At 47.5% G+C, this 24,279-nt stretch overlaps 1 protein-coding gene across 15 annotated transcripts in view; it reads right to left on the bottom strand.

Annotated features, from left to right (window-relative positions):
- The window catches only part of LOC127931225 (histone-lysine N-methyltransferase MECOM-like), a 215,446-nt gene that overhangs the window by 24,361 nt on the left and 166,806 nt on the right, over positions 1-24,279 (bottom strand). For 14 of the 15 annotated variants that reach the window (XM_052523280.1, XM_052523267.1, XM_052523283.1 and 11 more), the window contains exon 3: positions 2,153-2,287. In XM_052523280.1, the coding sequence (XP_052379240.1) occupies positions 2,153-2,287 (135 nt within the window). Of the gene's footprint in view, positions 1-2,152; positions 2,288-4,085; positions 4,828-24,279 lie in introns of those variants that run through there. The other variant, XM_052523307.1, reaches the window with a different exon arrangement.

Genomic DNA, 24,279 nt, shown 5'->3' with positions numbered 1-24,279 from the left:
TCTTTGTGCGGCGTGGGAGAATCAATATGGCTAATGAGATTAGCCCTCATATCCATCCACAGTCTTATGAAAGAGTCTTTAGTCGCTCGTCAGATCATGAGAATTACACCGCTAATCCATTTACCCTTCAGCCTGTTCCATGTAGGCTACTGTACGTGTGGGATATGGTTGAGACATTTCCCAAACTAAATGTACTTCAAATCTGTTCTCTGTACAATGCTCAGTGATGATCACAGGTGAATCTGACCAGAGAGCAGTTTTAGTCACCGCTACGGTGCTGAATTCTTTTATATTTTTTTGTACCCTCCAACAGATCTGATCTCAGATCATTGATTGAATGAGACCCAATAGTCACCGACTGCATTGCAGAACGTTGATGAATAGTTATTTTTATCGGTAATAACACTGTTTAAAATAACATGTTACACATGTTTGTACTTTATAGCTAAGACATGATCACACACTGCTGCAGCACTACGCAAGCCTTGCTATTCTCTATGCCCGAACATTCACACACACTCACACACACACACACACACACACACACACACACACGCACGCGCACGCGCACGCACGCACACACACACAAGTAGGAACCCCTGACCGTTCTTCTAGCTCTCTTTCTTCTCTCTCCTCCCTTCCTCCACTCCCCTCTTCCTCTCCTTTACTTTCCTCACCCTCTTGAGATTGGACATAAAGTTTTATTATAAACAGGAATAGGTCAGAAATAAGAGGATTGAAGCCAGGCTAGTCCACAATGTGGGACTGATTGTGTAAGAGGGTGTAATATGTGGTTTCAGGCTGACTTCACAGTCAGCACTTCCCAGCAGCTGTAAAACCTGTTGGAAGGAGGTAAGGGACGACATTCCTCACATCCAGCTTTAGGATGAGGAGCACGGGGAGCCATCAGAACCGCAATGAACATACACATAGTCCTGCTCAAGGGCCCGATCCTGCACAGCGTGTGGATTACGAGGCATATAAAAGACAAACAAACACACACATTCATACTCTGATAGAAACCGGCATAACTGACAGACTTTCCTGACATCCAACCAGACCACTTCACTTTACACACGTCATTTACGCCTCGACGGGCTTTGTGGGCCGTTGCTGTGCTATGACGAACACGAGGGTTGACCGGAAGACATATGAAGACAGTGTCGTGACAGTGTGTGGTACCGAACAATAATCTCATCACAGCCTTGTCCATGATCCAGGCCAGACTTAGACAGACACCCGAGCAGAACCACAGTGAAGACAGTCAGTCACACCTCAGAGAGAGGGCCAATCAGAAGGCTACATCAAACACTGCATCACATTGGCCTGCGTCTCAAATGGCACCCTATTCCCTACATAGTGCACTACTTTGGACCAGAGCTCTTATAGGGGGCATACACAGTGCACTATAGCAAATAATACACTTTTCCTAAATCATTTGGAGTGTTAAACAATCGTTTGTATAGTGACGTTATGATAATGTTAATGATGAGTACAATCATGATGACAATGTTTCTAGTTACAAATTACATCCAGTCATCAATATTACATTTGAAACCGATTCCTTATCTGTTATATGCAACATATACAAGTATGTAGAAGCTATTTATGAAGAAGTAATGAAAAGTGATGCAAACGTTTCTATCAATGTATCTTCCACCAAGACATGGAATGCACTGTCCATGACAAATAAAGTCTCCCTTACTATCGGAGTGTGTGTGTGTAATCTGAGTCCATAAAATACGATTTAACCAGTGAATGAGTGAAGTGAAAATGCCCCGATGTGTCAGATAGGACTTCCTGTCCTGTCTTTCCCAGGTGAGGAGAGAAAGAGCCATGGGGCATTCCACACATATCTGGAGGTTTACAGTGCAAGCGTGTGTGAAGTGTCTGTGACTATCAGCACGGCAGCCGTGTGTGGTGTGTGTGATCTGGCCCTGTGGTCCTCGACACACCGAAGCCAAGACACAATTACACAGAAACACAACACACAGATGGGCCCTCTGAGGTAGGGTGTGTGTGTGTGTGTGGGGGGGGCTATCTGAACTAGATCACAATAACACCTTATAACACAACAACAGGCAGGCAGGCAGGACATGGGGGTTCACTGAGGCCCTGTGGCAGGTAGGAGGGCGGTCTTCTCTTCACATACCTGATCATCTATCTGGCACGGCGTCAGGTTGTGTTGGTGGGCCGTGGGGGAAAACTGGATGTGCTTCAGCCAGCTCCCGATATCAGGCTCGCTGGCATCCACACAGAACTTTACATGGCCCGACCCGTCCAAGATCTGGAGAGGTAGAGAGGGGAGGGGAGGGGGGAGGGGGGGAGGGGGGGTTAACACTTTGATCTCTATCTGATTCTGCACAGGTTACTGTGTCCACATGGACGAACCACATACCTCCCACCGAGAAACAAGGCCACACTGTTGTGAGGCTGCAGTATTACACACGCAGGACAGGAACACACACACACACACATACACACACACCTTGAACTGGGTCCTGCTCTCTCACACACACACAAATGAAAAACCCACTCAAACTCATACACACGAACAGTCACACTCTCTATGACAGCAGTGAAACGCAATAGAGAATATCACTGTGCTGAATGTCACTGTGCTGAACTAAAAGGCATGTGTAAAACAATGTTTTTAAGACATCAAAACGAATGTATTTCTTTATTGCTGAACATTTACAATTATCCCATGAATATGGTAATGATAACGAACATATTGGAGCCATTTCACTGTGTGCAACATGTTTCATAACAATGCTTATTATCAAGTGACCAACAAATGAAATACTGAGTTGTGCTGAATAAATTAAAGCACAAAAAGCAACCCCAAAATCAGTGTTGCTATTTTGTCGAAACAAAAAAACGGTGTAATTAAATGATTATTACACATTTATATTCGTATTAACATTTGTTGAAACTTTTACTCTATTCCACAATTCCTGATATCAACTGGTTTTCTTTTTAAATAAAACGTAATATTATTATAAAGCTGAAGTTGATTGAAAAGTCTCTCAGAGGTTTGATGATGAGGATATATTGAACAATAGCGCCTAATATTTAGGAGTGAAAAGGGCCAAAACACGTTAACCCAAGCGGGCTGCGACATGCAATTCACTCAAAAGAAACAACCCGTTTTATAAAGAACTCCCTAATTTCGACTTTATTAGAAGCTATGTAGGCATAATTAACTACCCTAAAATATTCAGTAAATTAACTATATTACCATATGACCAAAGCAGGCCTATACGTACAATAAAACGTCATTCTACTTCGATAGATGCTAGGAATAGATAAATGATAGGCCTGATAATTATTCCGAAATATGATAATTTTTTACAACGAATTAAGGAGAGATATACATCGTGTGAAAAGGCCACTGTGAATGTCAGCCAGGACAGGAGTTCGTTGCAGTGCCCATGCCCACCGTGGCCCCGTCGTTGTATAACATAAGTTACAAATAATAAAACAAAATAACAAAATAGCTTAATGCTCGTTTTTTTCTGGCCTGCCTTGAAAATGTGATAAGCACACGTGTGGGAAAATGCACATAATCTTTATCTATTTGCTCAATTCCCTTTGCATTATGAATTAAATTCCGCAAGACAATGCAAAATGACATCTTACTTATTGCCTATAATTTAAACACAAATAACGTTTTAATCAATAAAAACGAACCAATAATATGCCTATAGACACGATTTAAAAAAATAAATCATATAGCCTATTACTGACATAGAAAATAAACTTGATTCGGAAACAATTAAACGGCAGGAAATGATAAGCGATAACAGTTACGTGAAGAAGAAGCAATACATAATGTTCTGATCCATAACTGAATACCGGTTAAGAACACCAATCGATGTTTATGTTGCCTACAATATTTAATAATGTCTGATGAAAACGTATTGACTCACTCTTTAAAAATACTTGTCAATAGTTTTGACAATTAATTTATATTGAGAGCTCATACAATTAATGACCATAATTGTATCACTGAGAAAGAACACGTTAAATAAAATGTTCGTTTGGTAATAAAAAAAAAGGTTACAGAATAGATCGCTGCTTACCGTGGTAAATCCTCTGCACAATTGGTGAAACAATACAATATCGGCAAATACGACTTGCGCAGAAATAATTTAAAAAAAAAACAGTTGATGAAAACTGCAATGCCTTGTTTGGAAATAAGCACAAAAATGTGAAAATGTATCGTTCGTTTAGTTTTGCTCCATTTGTGTAGTGCCCTGTGTTCTTGAAAGCGCCAAGGGATTTAACAGTGTATTTTCTCTTTCTCCGACCCACAAGACGTTTGCTCCTCTCTCTCTCTCTCTCGCTCGCTCGCTTATTGTCATGTAGACACCGGCATAATCCCTAGGCACATTAACTTGGTCCAAATTGAGCCCGTCCGCGCGAGCCCGTCTCGTCCGCTCCTCTCTTTCTGAACCTTCACTGTTCCCAGGTGTCAGCGCGGCGGAGCGAGCGACGATTCAACTTTTCCTTTCTCTCTCCCCACGGCGCGTGATAGTGAGATGGAAGGATCGCCCACCTACTTGCGCGTCCCGTACTGTGTGATGTGTGTGTTTCTGTTTCACGGACTGTCTCTTAAAGAGGATCTTGCTCGCCCATCCATAGAGAGCAATGCAAAACGGGCTATCTTGCCTGTCCGCAGTCGGAAGTTGAGCGACGCTACCCGCAGTAAATTTTAAAGTGACAGGGGACCGGTGGAGAGGCGAGGTCAGAGAGAGGTCGGGATGGGCTTCTATGGGATTGACTACATTCACACACCAGCCCAATTTGCCTTTGATGAAACCACCGAATAATTATGCAATCATTCGCGTTCCACTCGTTTTTCCCTAAGCAATGAGGGGTGGGTTCGCGGCTCACTCCAAGCCCAGTTAAAGCACAAAATGCTATTAGCTTAGACTACTGAATGATGACAGTGACTCTCATCTAAGAATATTGTACGTTTAAAAAAACAATTGTGTTGTTAATAAAATACGTAATGGCGTGTAAAATGCATTGTTTTAATTAAATAAAGCCTCATTAATAGTCCAAGTGAAAACAACAACTTTTATTGTTAGGCCTAAGTGACGCGTTCCTTGTTTGCTTGGAGCACCTGTTTTACGGGACAGACAAGGCATGCGCCCCAGTGACCTGTCTCGCCCTCACCGCTCTGAGAGACGTAGGACGCAGGTGACCAACATGCCGTCGTCCTGCATGGTGTTGTTACACACATTTCTAAACATGCCAATCCAATTTATAGCTTTCTAAATATGATTCTGCTAAGCTTTATCTGCAATGAATGGTAACAGCTTGCATATACAGCAGGGCCAACATACATACAATTAAGACTTTTTTCTGATTTTATTGTTGTTGCTTGTTTGTATGTTTAAACTTATTTTTATTTTTACAATAATAATTTTCACTCTTTTTTCTTAACATTTATGTCCAACTCTAAACTCTTTTGGATAATCAAATCGGAAAAAAATAGACCACTTAGAATAATAGAAAAGTAGGCTATAGCCTACTTGGTTATTCAGGGCAAGCATGAACAGGAGTCTATAATGTTCTGGGAGAGGGTGAGGGGAGTGGGGGGGCGAAGAGATTATTAATATGTCTCAGTGGCCGCTATCTGTGACATTGACCTTCTATCCCAGATAATTCCCATTGTTTGATGAAATTGCAGAGCAAATGTGCAGGAAGGACAGGAAAAATCATGTGTAAATAAGGTGGACCTCGCCAGAGATTCCCATAGTCCGCGCTGCTTGAGAACCCAAAAGAGCCCCCGGTCCGCAGCTCATTGATTTCCTGCCTTTCCTCGACTTGTCCATTGTTGGAAGCCTTTTTAATTTAGCCATAAATTGGGAAAGCTCGAGCTATGAGCTGTTCTATTTTCTTCCTGTCAGGATGAGGGATTTGTTTTATGATCCATTGTGTATTAAATGCAAGTAATCTGGGAAAGTGATTGGCCGGGCCTCTCCGGGTCTGATCGAGGATTCTGATAGAGACCCAGAGCTCTTTCTGAAAGGGAGGAAACGTTTGTGGATAAACAAGGGTTTTGTGGTATCACTAGCAGGTCCGAGTGACCAGGGACCATTGGGGTAAATGTAGATTGGACCAGAGACCGCTCACGGTTTCTCAGCCTGTACTTCTCTCCATAGTCGGGAGATGGCGTTCTCAACTGAACAAACATTTACAAGGTTTTAGTTGCCTTTCAATGCGTTCTTTAATGCCATGCAGACACATTTTGATAGGTGTTTTCTTTAGTGGAGAATTTAACAGGGTTTAGATTCATGGATAGCCTAAATTTGAGTTGTAAGCCTTCCATACTGAACGAAGTTCCCAGCCTGTGTGCCTATATCTCCTGAGAAAAGTGCATCAGTCAAGCGCGGAGACCCTGAGTTATTGAGATGGGGGTCATTGCTTTCTCGTCCGCAGAAATGCAGCACACAACATCGTCTACACTAAGGCGTTAAATTGCTAGATGAGACATGAAAGATTCAGTTGCATGGGCCTGAATATATAATCACCTGAACGACCTACAATACATTTCTTGGATCCACAATAAGAGGAGCCGTGGAAGTGAATTTTAAAACATTTGTTCATTTGTTAAAGCCCCCATGTATAGTGTTTTAAACCATAGTCTAATTTATGTTTATTTGAAAAACTCGCCATATAGTCTAGTCCATTATATTACGTAAGTATATTAAATAGTTCGGCTTTATCAAAAGAACCCACGCCTTTGTTATTATGATTATAGCACATAAAGTGTGTAATAGCTGTTTAATAACAGATTACAAACCAAAAAGCCTGCTCGAGGCTTTTGTTATTTCTCCTATTTTACGCCACTTACCGTTTCATTCTGATTTGGGTGACACTTCACATCTGCGGCATCCGGATAATGTTTTTTGAACATCGACTTAAAAGTGCTGTGAAATTTCTCAAGGGTTTTCATGCTGATTTGTTTGTATTAGTTGTTTGTTTTAGCAACTCAATTACTTGGGAAAATGTTCTCAGTTTAAGTATTGGACAAATCCATCACTACATTTTCAAAGCATTTCCCAATTTATATTGAGTGTAGGAAACATGAGGCTACTTTGCTTTAACAAATTATTTACGCTTGAGTTTCACAGGATATCAGTGGGCTATTTACAGTGCCTTCAGAAAGTATTCACACCCCCTTGGCTTTTTACACATTTTATGGTGTTACAGACTGAATTTTAAATAGATCAAAGTCATATTTTGTGTCACTGGCATACATACAATATATCATAATGTTAAAGTGGAATTATGTTTTTAGACATTTTTACAAATGAATTAAAAATGAAAAGCTGAAATGTCTTGAAATGTTTTATTTTATGGCAAAAAAAAAAATAAGTTCAAGAGTGAAAATCTGCTAACTAAGTCACATAATAAGTTGCATGGACTCACTCTATGTGCAATAATAGTGTTTCAAATTATTTTTGAATGACTCATCTCTGTATCATACAATTATTTGTAATTGGCGAGTTTCTCAGTCCAGCAGTGAATTTCAAACACAGATTCAACCACAAAAAACAGTTTTTTTTCCCCCAATGCCTTGCAAAGAAGGGCACCTATTGGTAGATATATATTTATATTTAATGCAGACATTGAATATCCCTTTGAATGTGGATTTGTAAAAATGTTTTTGTGGATTTGTAAAAATGTCTAAAAACATCATTCTACTTTGACATTATGGGATATTGTATGTATCAATACACTCAGTCACTACAAAGATACAGGCGTCCTTCCGAACTCAGTTGCTGGAGAGGAAGGAAACCGCTCAGGGATTTCACCATTGGTGACTTTAAAACAGTTACAGAGTTTAATGGCTGTGACAGGAGAAAAAGGAGGATGGATATACAACATTTACGTTATTCCACAATACTAAACTAACTGACAGAGTGAAAAGAAGGAAGCCTGTACAGAATATAAATATTCCAAAACATGCATCATGTTGGCATCAAGGCACTAAAGTAACACTGCAACAAATATGGCAAAGAAAATAACTTCATGTTCTGAATACAAAGTTCTATGTTTGGGGCCAATCCAACACAACTCATCACTGAGTACCACTATTCATATTTTCAAGCATGGTGGTGGCTGCATCATGTTATGGGTATGCTTGTCATCGGCAAAGACTAGGCAGTTTAGGATAAAAAGAAATGGAATAGCGCTAAGAACAGGCAAAATTCTAGAGGAAAACCTGGGTCAGTCTGCTTTCCAACAGACACAGGGAGGCATGTTCACCTTTCAGCAGGACAATAACCTAAAACACAAAGCCACATATACACTGGAGTTGCTAACAAGGTGACAATGAATGTCCCTTAGTGGCCTAGTTACAGTTTTAACTTAAATCCCCTTGAAAATATATGGCTTTACTTCAAAATGCTTTAGTGAGTATCTGGTTTATAAAGGGGCTTCATTTGTTTGACTTGTTTATCTACACTCAGCTTGTGTATGAGTCAGAGCATTACGGCACCACGAGCCCCTCGGTGGGGATTCCTGGGCAGGGTAGGTGCAAACTGACTCCATGAGGGAGCTACTCCCTGATGCCGACCGCCGCAACGAGTCAGGCTGCTGAGTCGCTCTAATGGAAGCACTGTGTATAAGGTGAATTCCAGCACATCCTCCCAAAGAGAGAAAAAAAGGGAAGAAAAAGAAAATATTGCAGCCAAATCCACATGAAATAGTTCCACCATTCATATGGAGAGACCTCCCATTGACACGGGCGAAAAGCTGCATTAAGCCTCCATCATGAGTCTCTACAGACGGGCCCACCTAGACTATTTATTTTGGTTAAGTGTGAGGCGATTCAATCAGGTGGCAAAAAACATATTTAAAAACTCACACGAATTTAGGAGTAATATAACTTTTGATACAACCCCCGTGTCATGGTGTGTAATTTTAGGACTTATCAGAATTTGAACAGTTATAGTGACTTCACTGCGAATTAGCCAACAACTTTATTTTGTAATGATTATGCTGAAAATGTTAGTGTTCTAAATATGTGTTCTAATATCTATAATGTAACCTAATCGATATTTAAAAAAATACATAACAAATACAATACAATATCGTAAACATATCAAGGTGAGTGAAATAGACACTGCATTAACCATATCATTGATACTTTTGAAATTTGAAGTCAAAGCAGAAACTGACATTTTTGCATATGGCTACTATCTCTCCCACCGAACACCCCCGAACACCCCCACCCCTCACCCCTCCAAAAAGTCCCGGAGTCTCCTCACGGACCAATTCGCATTAAAAGAGAGCAGAGGAAATGAAAGGGGAAAAATGTAAATAAAACATTTCCTTGGTCTGGAAGTAGACCCGTTGCGAGCGCGTGTTAATCTCCACCTCGGTAATTTGGTTCTCCGGGAGAAAACAGAAGCCCCGCTGCTGTGCCCTGCACTTCATAAATCACAGCTTTATGTGGACAAGGTCAGCGGACCCCTGGCTCAGCCCAGCTCCTCCGAGCGACACAGCGCGCCCGCTATGTTTTCCCTGCCGCCCGGGGCTCTCAGGACCAGACCAGCTCACTTCTAATTCCTTTGGATTATTTTCATTTGCCGGGGTCAGCCAGGCATTCCGGGAGAGGGATGATTTCCTACAAATTCTTCGGCCTTTGATGACTGGGCCCTGCGTGTTTTCCGAATTAGTACCCCATCATTTTGGCACTGTCTGTTCTGTTTTAGCGCCCCCCCCCAGCCCACTCCCGTGACAGCTCTGCTCTGCAGTGGGGCCCAGGCCAGGTTCCATCCCGACAACATGCAGGCGCTTTCCCACCCGAGACTGACCAGCAGTGGGAGAGAAGCAGACATATGCTGACAGCTAAAATATAACTAGGAGATGTTAGAAAAAACGAAGTATAAATAGGCAATGCAATAAACTGAGAATTAGGAAAAGCTTTTTGATCCCTGTTGCTTTAAAATATATTAATTAACCTATGGGCCTATGGTATAGGCTTTAGCAGCAATCGGATGCTGTGATGAATGTCTAACCTCACAGTTAAGCTTAGTTTTGATATAATTATAATACTGTCAGATATAGGCTATGTGATGCATGAACTCGGATCTATGTTAGTGAATAACGTGTGATTAAAAGTATTTTTAACGTGTGCTTAAAAGTATCTTTGCTGCACATTGACGGTTCAATTCGCTTTTATTCCGATTCCAGAAAGATCCACATCTATAAGAGATTCTGCATGTGAATAAGATATGTCGTCTCCTGTAGCTAAAATGAAGTAAATTGAATTGACAGCAGAAATGACTAGACGTGACTGGAGAGTTAAAACAAGGCATTGACCAAACATGACCACTGGCCTGAGGTACAATGTAGGCTACTATTCACACTGTGGGAGGAGGTAAATGTACAAATCAGAGAGTGGGGCGAGGACTTGAAAACATACATGCAGCTGATTTTTTGAGCTACCCGGCGTGTGCCCCTGCTCCAAAGAGCAGTCGGAGGAATGCACCGTCGCGGGTGGGGGGGCTGAGTAGGAGGAGGAGGAGAAGGGGAGGGGGGTGTTACTGAGTCTGAGAGAGGTCCAACAGGCTGCGGTAATCACACAGACACTTCCTCCGCAGCGCCTCAACACACAGGCAACTCTGTATGTGTATGTGGACCACGGGGTGCGATAAAGTCGCACTGGAGTCAAAGGTAACGTTTTGAAAACATAAATTCAGCGTCGGAGAGCTGGAAAGTAAAACAAGCCTGGCCAGCAAGCCAGCCAGCCCGCCCCACCCGGCCGGATAAAGCCCGGTAATTAGAGCATGTTGTTGGTCGCTGCAGGGTGAACAAATTGCTTCTTAAACGCTCGTAGATATCATCTTTAAAAGAGCCCCTTGATGTAAGGAAAGATGCAATAGAACACACCACTTCAGACCAGAGGAGCGGGTGTCGCACATTCATTACATTTATGGAGCTGTCCGGCCACGTTTGAAATGGAGATCACTTGAGACAGGGACTGCGTGCTTTTCATACACCGTGACCAATTGAAAGGCTAATATTGACTGTTTCCGGGATATGTGAAATAGCCGTCACATATAATGTCTGATGAAGCAAGACACTCAAACACCCGTTTCTCTAAGAGAGCCCATTCCACTCCATCCATCCCACCCTAAAAACTCCCCCTCCTCGGTGTCTAGGTGAGATTTATGTCATTTCAGAAAGGTAAACTTGTTAATGACCAGTTTTACCCTGACTAGTTTTTACACGCAGGTGTTCAGACATAACCATGGCATCACGCACACGTCACCAAGGCGCAGAGTCAAGGCGCGGGTTGATGGCTTGAGGGCGTGCCTTTCCAAATACGGCTTTCCATGAATTGCCCCATTTCTTGAAACGTTTATTTTTTTCGTGTTAGGTCTGCACACACCTTTTAATGACAGAAAATACCAAAACCACACATTTAATTCACAAGGACTTTCCAATGATCTAAGAAACCAACACATTCTGCCTCCATAATAATACTATCCATAATAATAATAATACTATTGTAAAGTCGCTGTTCCACTGGATGGCATAAGGTGAATGCACCAATTTGTAAGTGCTCTGGATAAGAGCGTCTGCTAAATGACTTAAATGTAAATGTAAATGTAAATAATACCCAAAACGAGAATCAGTGCATGCATTTTTTGTGGGTGAGCACTTGCCTGTATTGTAAGACAGTGATTTACTTTGAAAACATCCTCATTGGAGTCCAAAGTAATTTGCAATATCAATGCAAAAAAAAAATACTCAAGAACGTCAGAAAAAGCCAACAAACTCACTAACCCTCTTCCATGGGTTAGTGGAGCAGCTCCTATTTAAGGATTCACCGGTTTCCAGCACCATCAGAGGCCCATAAGTTTGGCCAGAATTATATTTAACTGAGATCTTTGTGCTGAGTACAGGGTACATGGTACAGCTCCGACATGCTTTTGCCATTCAGACCAACACTCTCATTATATGACACAGCTTCCAGTTGGAATTCACACATACACACACACATACACGCACGCACGCACGCACGAGCACACACACACACACACACACACACACACACACACACACACACACACACACACACACACACACACACACACACACACACACACACACACACACACACACACACACACACACACACACACACACACACACACACACACACACACACATCTGATTTCGCTGCAGTTCACACAAATCCTGGGAATCTGAGACTTATTTGAGAAACTATGCATTATGCTCCCATCTCCTCCCCAACAGTCAAAAGGTGTGTATGTGTGTGTGATGTGTGGGCATACAGGTCTACCCTCAACCCTGAAACAATGCAATCACACCATGGCACATTGCAGCAGTCCGACTTGATTGAGTCATCAGACATGGTGCGTCAATACTCAAGGTTTATTCAATTCCAGACCAATCATTCTGGTGTCATACACTTTTGGGTTAATATTGGAACCGGAGGCTGGGGCCGGGGAGAGATAAATCAGCTTTTATGATGGGTTGTTATGGTTTTTACGGCGCTGGTTTGTGAGGGACTGATTTGGGGATCAATCACAGGTGGTGTCTGCTGGCGGGGTGTGCCGGGGATCGATGGTGGATCTGGGGCCCGCAGTGATGGAGGACTGCTGAACTATGACCAGACCATCCCTCCCTCCCTTCCTCCCCACTCTGGCACAACTGAAGGAGCATGACACCCACCCATATCATCATCATACCCGACCTCTCTCCCCTTCGCTCGCAATTCACTTCTTTATCTGGATGGCACCTCTGAAAATTCCATTGTCACACAACATTTAACAAAGACAAAAGTCCCAGGCCCACGCTCTATAAGCTGCTGGAGAAAAGCAACAAAACCCCTTTAAGCCAGGACATTAACCTGGAAGGAATCAGGGCCGGTTTTCACAATCACAAAGCACCTCTGATCTTGGCTCAGTTTAGATTTTTCGATCACAATGATTATATCGACAAAGGAGACCTGATCCTAGGTCAGTAGTCTTTCTCTGAGATACTCATAAAGGAAAGCCACAATGGAGGTGTTCGCTTACGCAGGAACAGACGAGTAACAAACATGTTAGTTGTCTGGATACAGTACCGTTATGGACCTACGGGTTAGTTGAACAGTTAAAGACAGAGGTTAGTGGTGTGTCCGACTGCACTGAGAGAGACTAGCATTGGGAGGGTATGAGTTATTTAGTGTTTAACTGCCCCTTTAAATCTCTCTGTTTGCATGTGGAGAGATGGCTCAGAACAAACAAACATACCCACATAAATACAGTACACGTGTGGCACAGACCCAGATATAGACACCATAGTTACTGTCCATGCTTAGACACACACACACACACACGCATACGCACATGCACACACACACACACACACACACACACACACACACACACACACACACACACACACACACACACACACACACACACACACACACACACACGCATACGCACATGCACACACACACACACACACACACAAAGGGACACACTGTTTTTACACACACACAACATGTCCCGTAGCTGTCAGACGGCAGCTTCCTCCTTTCTGTCAGCGTGGCCCGACTGAAACAAAAGACCCGTGGAGCGAGGCAACCTTGTTTCTCAATTAGAGGAAGTTGGTCCTGATTACGCTGCCCCTGCAGAAGCATTCCGATCCTGTGAACTCGTCCAGCCACTGCCAGCAGGCCCTAAACCAGCCAGAGAGAGTGAGAGAGTCTTAAAGTACTGGCGTGCCCCACCCAGACTCCCCGTCCTCCTCTTCTCTCCTCCTCTCCACACGCATGCACACACACACACAAACACACACACTCTCCTTCCCACCCCGTCCTCCTCTTCTCTCCTCCTCTCCACACGCATGCACACACACACTCTCCTTCCCACCCCGTCCTCCTCTCCTCCTCTCCACACACATGCACACACACACTCTCCTTCCCACCCCGTCCTCCTCTCCTCTCCTCCTCTCCACACACATGCACACACACACTCTCCTTCCCACCCCGTCCTCCTCTCCTCCTCTCCACACGCATGCACACACACACGCTCCTTCCCACCCTGTCCTCTCCTCTCCTTTCTTTCCCTCCTCTCCTCCCCACCCCTTTCCTCCTCTCCTCCCCTCCCCTCCTCTCCACCCCACCCCTGTCCTCCTCTCCTCTCCTCCTTTCCCCCCCTCTCCACCCCACCCCACCCCTTTCCTCCTCTCCTCCCCTCCCTTCCCCTCCTTTTCTCTCCATCCCTGTCCTCCTCTCCTCTCCCCTCCTCTCTTCCCCTCCTCTTCTCCCCACCTCTTTCCTCCTCTCCTCCCTTCCCCTCCTCTTCTCCCCACCCCTGTCCTCCTCTCCTGTCCTCCCTTCCCCTCCTCTTCTCCCCACCCCTGTCCTCCTCTCCTCTCCTCCCTTCCCCTCCTCTTCTCCCCACCCCTGTCCTCCTCTCCTCTCCTCCCTTCCCCTCCTCTTCTCCCCACCCCTGTCCTCCCCTCCTCTCCTCTCCTCCCCACCCCTGTCCTCCTCTCCTCCCCTCCCTCCTTCCCAAGTAGAGCCTCCTTTGCCCTGAGAAGAGTAGAAAATTCCAGCTTCCTCACACCCTCAGCTCTATGTCCCTGACAAATGTGTTCACTCCTGGTGTTTATAAGAAGTGAGGTTAGTCATAATCTAGAGAGAGGGAGTATTTACACACTGTGGATATTCTGATAAAAGGCGACGTATTCAATTTCTGTTTGTTTGACAGGCGCACTGTCTCTCTCTCTCACGTTGACAGGAAGACCCCCATCCATTCACCCGAGGGTTGCAACCCTAACAGTATTCTCTCTTGCGGCACTCAAGTGCTAACACATATTAAGTAAATGAAGAGTCTCTTCAACCCAGGGAGACAAACGAGCTTCTTAAACACAGGAGGTGTGGCGGTTTGATCTTCCATCGGCCCGTGTTAATGATGAAATCTAGGCCGGCTCATATTGATGATGTAACTAGGACTGATCCAGGACTGTGTACATTTTAGACCGAGATGGCCCCAATGTTTCTAACCAGGTGCTCAAGCTCTTCACATCTGTTTATGAAAGAGAGAGAGTATGTATGTGTGTGTGTGGGGGGGGGGGTTAAGGGGATACTGATGGGATGGGAAGGACTGTGTGTATACATGGCGGTACTTCAAAGCCATCCCGTTACCCGGGCCGACAGTGCAGAGAGTCTACACCCATCCACACCCAGCCAACAGCACTAAACCACAGGTCAGAGTGTCTCCTCTCATTCTTCCCCTCCAGCCAGTGGCCAGGTCCCTCTCCCTCTCTCTCTCTCTCTCTCTCTCTCTCTCTCTCTCTCTCTCTCTCTCTCTCTCTCTCTCTCTCTCTCTCTCTCTCTCTCTCTCTCTCTCTCTCTCTCTCTCTCTCTCTCTCGCTCTCGCTCTCGCTCTCTCTGCTGTTTATTGTCATCTCGGCCAGAGAAAAAAACACTGACTGTGCGGTGTAAAACACTGAAGGGGGGATGAGGGGCAGGAGTTGAGGCGGCAGAGGCCCCCAGGGTGGGTAGGAATGGGCGAGGGGGGGTGGGGAGACCAAGGCTGGCTTGGGGGGGCTAGTGTAATCTTGGTGCTGAATAGACGGGAGCTCCTAATAGAAACCCGTCGTCCGGCTGCCACTGAGAGAAACAAGAGCTGTAATGGATGGGCTCAGCTCTGACTCCCCCCCGCTCCCCCCCCACCCCTGTGACCCCTGTGTTGGTCAGAAGTAAGAGCTAAAGAAGCATTGTAGCCCCAGGCCTGATTGAATGGGGAGGAGGGGAGGTGGATGGAGGAGGAGGGTGGAGGGGGGGTATTGGGAGCCCAGCCACGCTGATAGACCAATTTCCCAGTACTGTGAGCAGCTAGGTCTTGATTGATGAGGGCCGGTGCTGGTGAGAGGAGACCCATCACATACGATCACATAAATACTTATTCAGCTCAAATTCTCCCTGACAAGCCTTGCGACAGCTTTGTGCTGTCACAGATATCATTGGAAGGAAACCGCTCCATTAATCATGCGTAATTAACTTTCCTGAGGGGTTCCGCTGGTAACCAGTGTGAAAGAACGACCCAGTACCAAATCCCAGTAACCAGTGTGAAAGAACGACCCAGTACCAAATCCCAGTAACCAGTGTGAAAGAACGACCCAGTACCAAATCCCAGTAACCAGTGTGAAAGAACGACCCAGTACCAAATCCCAGTAACCAGTGTGAAAGAACGACCCAGTACCAAATCCCAGTAACCAGTGTGAAAGAACGACCCAGTACCAAATCCCAGTAACCAGTGTGAAAGAACGACCCAGTATCAAATCCCAGTAACCAGTGTGAAAGAACGACCCAGTACCAAATCCCAGTAACCAGTGTGAAAGAACGACCCAGTATCAAATCCCAGTAACCAGTGTGAAAGAACGACCCAGTACCAAACCCAGTAACCAGTGTGAAAGAACGACCCAGTACCAAATCCCAGTAACCAGTGTGAAAGAACGACCCAGTACCAAATCCCAGTAACCAGTGTGAAAGAACGACCCAGTATCAAATCCCAGTAACCAGTGTGAAAGAACGACCCAGTACCAAATCCCAGTAACCAGTGTGAAAGAACGACCCAGTACCAAATCCCAGTAACCAGTGTGAAAGAACGACCCAGTACCAAATCCCAGTAACCAGTGTGAAAGAACGACCCAGTACCAAATCCCAGTAACCAGTGTGAAAGAACGACCCAGTACCAAATCCCAGTAACCAGTGTGAAAGAACGACCCAGTACCAAATCCCAGTAACCAGTGTGAAAGAACGACCCAGTACCAAATCCCAGCGTTTTAACTGGGACTGGATTAAAAGCAGAGGGAATTTCTTCCCGAGTCGCTCCGTTTGTACAGGAAATGGCTTCATTAGTATCGGTTTATGCTCTAATGGGCCCGATACAAAGCGTCCTCTCTCTCACCATCCACACAGTGCAATATCCTGTGAGTGACTGTTGGTTCTAATGTGAGTGTTTGAAGTCCAGAGCAGGGCCCACCTGAACTTAACTACCTTCACCCCCTCCCTTTAAGTACACTACTGGAGGCTGGATGCGGAGTGCACAACAAGCCCCCTAGTCTCTGGGGTTTCAAATTGGACCAGGGGCTCTTTGTTTTAAACCAGCAGACCACATGATGTAGTGGTCCAATATTCTCAACAACACCCCACACACACCCACTCCACCCTGCCCTATTTAGCAACAAACCCCCCTGTCCCAACCCCCCCACCATACCCCATTCCGCCTACCTCATCTGCATTCCATCCCTCCCTTAATCGCACCCAGCCCCACCCATCTCTACTCAGCCCCACCCATCTCTACCCAGCCCCACCCATTTCCACCCAGCCCCACCCATCTCTACCCAACCCCACCCATCTCTACCCAGCCCCACCCAACTCCACCCAGCCCCACCCATCTCTACCCAGCCCCACCCATCTCTACCCAGCCCCACCCATCTCTACCCAACCCCACCCATCTCTACCCAGCCCCACCCATCTCCACCCAGCCCCACCCATCTCTGGCCGGCCCCACACATCTCTACCCAGCCCCACCCATCTCCACCCAGCCCCACCCATCTCCGGCCGGCCCCACCCATCTCTACCCAGCCCCACCCAGCCCCACCCATCTCTACCCAGCCCCACCCATCTCCACCCAGCCCCACCCATCTCTACCCAGCCCCACACATCTCCACCCAGCCCCACCCATCTCTGGCCGGCCCCACCTGTGTGTGTTAGTGTGCCTTGTGATGGTTTTGTGTGTGAAGTGACCAGCTGGAATAGGAGGTGACAGGAACACAGGTTGTTTGGGAATAGGACTGAATTCCCACTATGTCTGCTCCTCAGTCAGTCTCCCTGGTAATGTCTCCCATGTTTCCCTTTGTCTCACCAGGAGACTGAGGTGAGAACCTATCAATGCTGCTATTTATCTGGGACAGCTTAGGGAGGGGGACTGCAGCTGCAGGTGGGGTCCTGTCTTGTTGGGATGGTGTGTATGTGTGCTTTGGTCTCTGTGTGTGTGTGTGCACATGTGTGTGTGTATGTAGCTAGTTTCACACACTCAGAGCCAGACTCCTTGCTCGTCCTCAGTCACCCTCACACATTAATGTCCATTTCCCCTGTTGGGTGACAACATCTCCCTTATTACAATGGTGAGATCTGACTGACATCCTGTCTGTTGATGAGCACTGTTAGGCCTCCTGACACACACACACACACACACGCACACACACAAACATCTCAAATACAGTCAAATACAGTCAAAATGATAACAAGTGGGTAGAAGACTGTGATTGTACAACAAACATAACCTAATTTAGTTAAAAAATATATTGTTGTACTTGTGGTCCCAGATCTGTTTCAGCTGCCTTGCCAACTCCTACGGTCATTGTCACGCCACAGCACAAACAGATCTGGGACCAGGCTAAGAGACTGAACCCTACCGCACTCCTCTCCCTGTGCCAGGACCTAGTATCCCTAACTTAACTTTCTTTGGAGGACCACTGGACAACCATGTCACTGAACAACATGTTGGTAGTTTCAGCTGTACACCTCAGCCAGAGAGGGGAGAATTAGACTGTTGGGAGACTTGTGTAGGAGTCGAAACGTCAACAATCCCTTTGCCATTGGAGCAGGCCCGTAACAGCCCATAACAGCCTGTAGCAGCCTGTAGCAGCTTGTAGCAGCCTCCTATAGCAGCCTGTAGCAGCCTGTAGCAGCCTGTAGCAGCCTATAGCAGCCTCCTATAGCAACCTGTAGCAGCCTCCTATAGCAGCCTGTAGCAGCCTGTAGCAGCCTGTTGCAGCCTGTAGCAGCCTCCTATAGCAGCCTGTAGCAGCCTGTTGCAGCCTGTAGCAGCCTCCTATAGCAGCCTGTAGCAGCCTCCTATAGCAGCCTGTAGCAGCCTCCTATAGCAGCCTGTAGCAGCCTGTAGCAGCCTATAGCAGCCTCCTATAGCAACCTGTAGCAGCCTCCTATAGCAGCCTGTAGCAGCCTGTAGCAGCCTGTTGCAGCCTGTAGCAGCCTCCTATAGCAGCCTGTAGCAGCCTGTTGCAGCCTGTAGCAGCCTCCTATAACAGCCTGTAGCAGCCTCCTACAGCAGCCTGTAGCAGCCTCCTAAAGCAGCCTGTAGCAGCCTGTAGCAGCCTCCTATAGCAGCCTGTAGCAGCCTGTTGCAGCCTGTAGCAGCCTCCTATAGCAGCTTGTAGCAGCCTCCTATAGCAGCCTGTTGCAACCTGTAGCAGCTTGTAGCAGCTTGGAGCAGCTTGGAGCAGCCTGTAGCAGCCTCCTATAGCAGCCTGTAGCAGCCTCCTAAAGCAGCCTGTAGCAGCCTGTAGCAGCCTCCTATAGCAGCCTGTAGCAGCCTGTTGCAGCCTCCTACAGCAGCCCGTAGCAGCCTCCTATAGCAGCCTGTAGCAGCCTCCTATAGCAGCCTATAGCAGCCTCCTATAGCAGCCTGTAGCAGCATCCTATAGCAGCCTGTAGCAGCGTGTTCCAGCCTGTAGCAGCCTCCTATAGCAGCCTGTAGCAGCCTCCTATAGCAGCCTGTAGCAGCCTCCTAAAGCAGGCTGTAGCAGCCTATAGCAGCCTGTAGCAGCCTATAGCAGCCTGTAGCAGCTTGTAGCAGCCTGTAGCAGCTTGAAGCAGCTTGTAGCAGCCTATAGCAGCTTGTAGCAGCTTGTAGCAGCCTGTAGCAGCCGATAGCAGCCTGTAGCAGCCTGTTGCAGCCTGTAGCAGCCTCCTATAGCAGCTTGTAGCAGCCTCCTATAGCAGCCTGTTGCAACCTGTAGCAGCTTGTAGCAGCTTGGAGCAGCTTGGAGCAGCCTGTAGCAACCTCCTATAGCAGCCTGTAGCAGCCTCCTAAAGCAGCCTGTAGCAGCCTGTAGCAGCCTCCTATAGCAGCCTGTAGCAGCCTGTTGCAGCCTCCTATAGCAGCCTGTAGCAGCCTATAGCAGCCTGTAGCAGCTTGTAGCAGCCTGTAGCAGCTTGAAGCAGCTTGTAGCAGCCTATAGCAGCTTGTAGCAGCTTGTAGCAGCCTGTAGCAGCCTGTTGCAGCCTGTAGCAGCCTCCTATAGCAGCTTGTAGCAGCCTCCTATAGCAGCCTGTTGCAACCTGTAGCAGCTTGTAGCAGCTTGGAGCAGCTTGGAGCAGCCTGTAGCAGCCTCCTATAGCAGCCTGTAGCAGCCTCCTAAAGCAGCCTGTAGCAGCCTGTAGCAGCCTCCTATAGCAGCCTGTAGCAGCCTGTTGCAGCCTCCTATAGTAGCCTGTAGCAGCCTCCTATAGCAGCCTGTTGCAGCCTGTAGCAGCTTGTAGCAGCTTGGAGCAGCTTGGAGCAGCCTGTAGCAGCCTCCTATAGCAGCCTGTAGCAGTTTGTAGCAGCCTCTAGCAGCCTGTAGCAGCCTATAGCAGTCTGTAGCAGCCTATAACAGCCTGTAGCAGCCTGTAGCAGCCTGTAGCAGCCTGTAGCAGATTGTAGCAGCCTGTAGCAGCTTGAAGCAGCCTGTAGCAGCCTCCTATAGCAGCCTGTAGCAGCCTATAGCAGCCTGTAGCAGCATGTAGCAGCCTGTAGCAGCTTGGAGCAGCCTGTAGCAGCTTGGAGCTGCCTGTAGCAGCCTGTAGCAGCCTATAGCAGCCTATAGCAACCTGTAGCTGCCTATAGCAGCCTGTAGCAGCCTGTAGCAGCCTGTTGCAGCCTGTAGCAGCCTCTTATAGCAGCCCGTAGCAGCCTCCTATAGCAGCCTGTAGCAGCCTCCTATAGCAGCCTATAGCAGCCTCCTATAGCAGCCTGTAGCAGCCTCCTATAGCAGCCTGTAGCAGCCTGTTCCAGCCTGTAGCAGCCTCCTATAGCAGCCTGTAGCAGCCTCCTATAGCAGCCTGTAGCAGCCTATAGAAGCCTGTAGCAGCCTGTAGCAGCTTGTAGCAGCCTATAGCAGCCTGTAGCAGCCTGTAGCAGCTTGTAGCAGCCTATATCAGCCTGTAGCAGCCTGTAGCAGCCTGTAGCAGCCTGTAGCAGCTTGTAGCGGCCTGTAGCAGCTTGAAGCAGCCTGTAGCAGCCTGTCGCAGCTTGGAGCCGCCTGTAGCAGCCTATAGCAGCCTGTAGCAGCTTGTAGCAGCCTGTAGCAGCCTGTAGCAGCTTGGAGCCGCCTGTAGCAGCCTATAGCAGCCTGTAGCAGCTTGGAGCAGCCTGTAGCAGCTTGGAGCAGCCTGTAGCAGCCTATAGCAGCCTGTAGCAGCTTGGAGCAGCCTGTAGCAGCCTATAGCAGCCTGTAGCAGCCTATAGCAGCCTATAGCAGCCTATAGCAACCTGTAGCTGCCTATAGCAGCCTGTAGCAGCTTGTAGCAGCCTGTAGCAGCCTCCTATAGCAGCCTGTAGCAGCCTGTTGCAGCCTGTAGCAGCCTCCTATAGCAGCCTGTAGCAGCCTCTTATAGCAGCCTGTAGCAGCTTGTAGCAGCTTATAGCAGCTTGTAGCAGCCTGTAGCAGCCTCCTATAGCAGCCTGTAGCAGCCTGTTGCAGCCTGTAGCAGCCTCCTATAGCAGCCTGTAGCAGCCTCTTATAGCAGCCTGTAGCAGCATCCTATAGCAGCCTGTAGCAGCCTGTAGCAGCCTGTTCCAGCCTGTAGCAGCCTCCTATAGCAGCCTGTAGCAGCCTCCTATAGCAGCCAGTAGCAGCCTCCTATAGCAGCCTGTAGCAGCCTCCTAAAGCAGCCTGTAGCAGCCTGTAGCAGCATGTAGCAGCTTGGAGCAGCTTGGAGCAGCCTCTTATAGCAGCCTGTAGCAGCTTGTAGCAACATGTATCAGGCTGTAGCAGCCTGTAGCAGCCTGTAGCAGCCTATAGCAGCCTGTAGAAGCTTGTAGCAGCCTGTAGCAGCTTGAAGCAGCTTGTAGCAGCCTATAGCAGCTTGTAGCAGCTTGTAGCAGCCTGTAGCAGCCTATAGTAGCCTGTAGCAGCCAATAGCAGCCTGTAGCAGCTTGTAGCAGCCTGTAGCAGCTTGAAGCAGCTAGTAGCAGCCTGTAGCAGCCTGTAGCAGCCTCCTATATCAGCCTATAGCGGCCTCCTATAGCAGCCTGTAACAGCCTCCTATAGCAGCCTGTAACAGCCTCCTATAGCAGCCTGTAGCAGCCTGTAGCAGCCTGTTCCAGCCTGTAGCAGCCTCCTACAGCAGCCTGTAGCAGCCTGTTTCAGCCTGTAGCAGCCTCCTATAGCAGCCTGTAGCAGCCTCTTATAGCAGCCTGTAGCAGCTTGTAGCAGCTTATAGCAGCCTGTAGCAGCCTCCTATAGCAGCCTGTAGCAGCCTGTTGCAGCCTGTAGCAGCCTCCTATAGCAGCCTGTAGCAGCTTCTTATAGCAGCCTGTAGCAGCCTCCTATAGCAGCCTGTAGCAGCCTGTAGCAGCCTGTTCCAGCCTGTAGCAGCCTCCTATAGCAGCCTGTAACAGCCTCCTATAGCAGCCTGTAACAGCCTCCTATAGCAGCCTGTAGCAGCCTGTAGCAGCCTGTTCCAGCCTGTAGCAGCCTCCTATAGCAGCCTGTAGCAGCCTGTTTCAGCCTGTAGCAGCCTCCTATAGCAGCCTGTAGCAGCCTCTTATAGCAGCCTGTAGCAGCCTATAGCAACATGTAGCATCCTATAGCAGCCTGTAGCAGCCTGTAGCAGCCTATAGCAGCCTGTAGCAGCCTGTAGCAGCTTGTAGCAGCCTGTAGCAGCAGCCTATAGCAGCCTGTAGCAGCTTGTTGCAGCCTGTAGCAGCCTCCTATAGCAGCCTGTAGCAGCCTCTTACAGCAGCCTGTAGCAGCCTCCTATAGCAGCCTGTAGCAGCCTGTAGCAGCCTGTTCCAGCCTGTAGCAGCCTCCTATAGCAGCCTGTAGCAGCCTCCTATAGCAGCCTGTAGCAGCCTCCTATAGCAGCCTGTAGCAGCCTCCTAAAGCAGCCTGTAGCAGCCTGTAGCAGCATGTAGCAGCTTGGAGCAGCTTGGAGCAGCCTATAGCAGCCTGTAGCAGCTTGTAGCAACATGTAGCATCATATAGCAGCTTGTAGCAGCCTGTAGCAGCCTATAGCAGCCTGTGGCAGCTTATAGCAGCCTGTATCAGGCTGTAGCAGCCTGTAGCAGCCTGTAGCAGCCTATAGCAGCCTGTAGAAGCTTGTAGCAGCCTGTAGCAGCTTGAAGCAGCTTGTAGCAGCCTATAGCAGCTTGTAGCAGCCTGTAGCAGCCTATAGCAACATGTAGCATCCTATAGCAGCCTGTAGCAGCCTGTAGCAGCCTATAGCAGCCTGTAGCAACCTGTGGCAGCTTATAGCAGCCTGTAGCAGCCTGTAGCAGCTTGTAGCAGCCTGTAGCAGCTTGGAGCAGCCTGTAGCAGCCTGTAGCAGCCTGTAGCAGCTTGGAGCAGCTTGAAGCAGCCTGTAGCAGCCTATAGCAGCCTGTAGCAGCCTCCTATAGCAGCCTGTTGCAGCCTGTAGCAGCTTGTAGCAGCCTGTAGCAGCTTGGAGCAGCCTGTAGCAGCCTGTAGAAGTCTGTAGCAGCTTGGAGCAGCCTGTAGCAGCCTGTAGCTCTGCCAAGTAAAGTACAGGACCAGACAGGCAGATAAGTACAGATAGCAGCCCCTGGATAAGATACCCTCCAGTCATACACACACACACACACACACACACACACACACACACACACACACACACACACACACACACACACACACACACACACACACACACACACACACACACACACACACACACACACACACACACGCGCAGTAGGAGGAGTAGGACTGGAATTTGACAGCTCCATTACTATAGGCTATATGAGACAGGTGGCTGGACCACACGCAGAAGAGGAGAGGAATGGAGGAGAAGAAGAGAGGAGAGTGAGGGAGAGAGGGAGGGAGAGTGAGGGGTCAAGTACACCCAGTCAGCTCAGCTTGACTTATATGGAGACACAGAGAGAGAGAGGCAACAATAAGCTCTTGAGTTAGACAGGCCTATAAGCCCCTCTCCTCTGTGTGTGTGTATGTGTATGTGTATGTGTATGTGTATGTGTATGTGTATGTGTATGTGTATGTGTATGTGTATGTGTGTGTGTGTGTATGTGTATGTGTATGTGTATGTGTATGTGTATGTGTATGTGTATGTGTATGTGTATGTGTGTGTGTGTGTGTGTGTGTATGTGTGTGTGTGTGTGTGTCTTCTGCCAAATAAACTACAGCGCTAACTCATAGCTTTGTCCCTCAGGACAGCTGATTGGCTGACAA

This window comes from Oncorhynchus keta, chromosome 1, assembly GCF_023373465.1.
Source record: "Oncorhynchus keta strain PuntledgeMale-10-30-2019 chromosome 1, Oket_V2, whole genome shotgun sequence".
Classification (NCBI taxonomy): domain Eukaryota; kingdom Metazoa; phylum Chordata; class Actinopteri; order Salmoniformes; family Salmonidae; genus Oncorhynchus; species Oncorhynchus keta.
The sequence above is the reverse complement of the archived record's forward strand: the minus strand, read 5'-3'. Positions and strand labels throughout refer to the sequence as shown.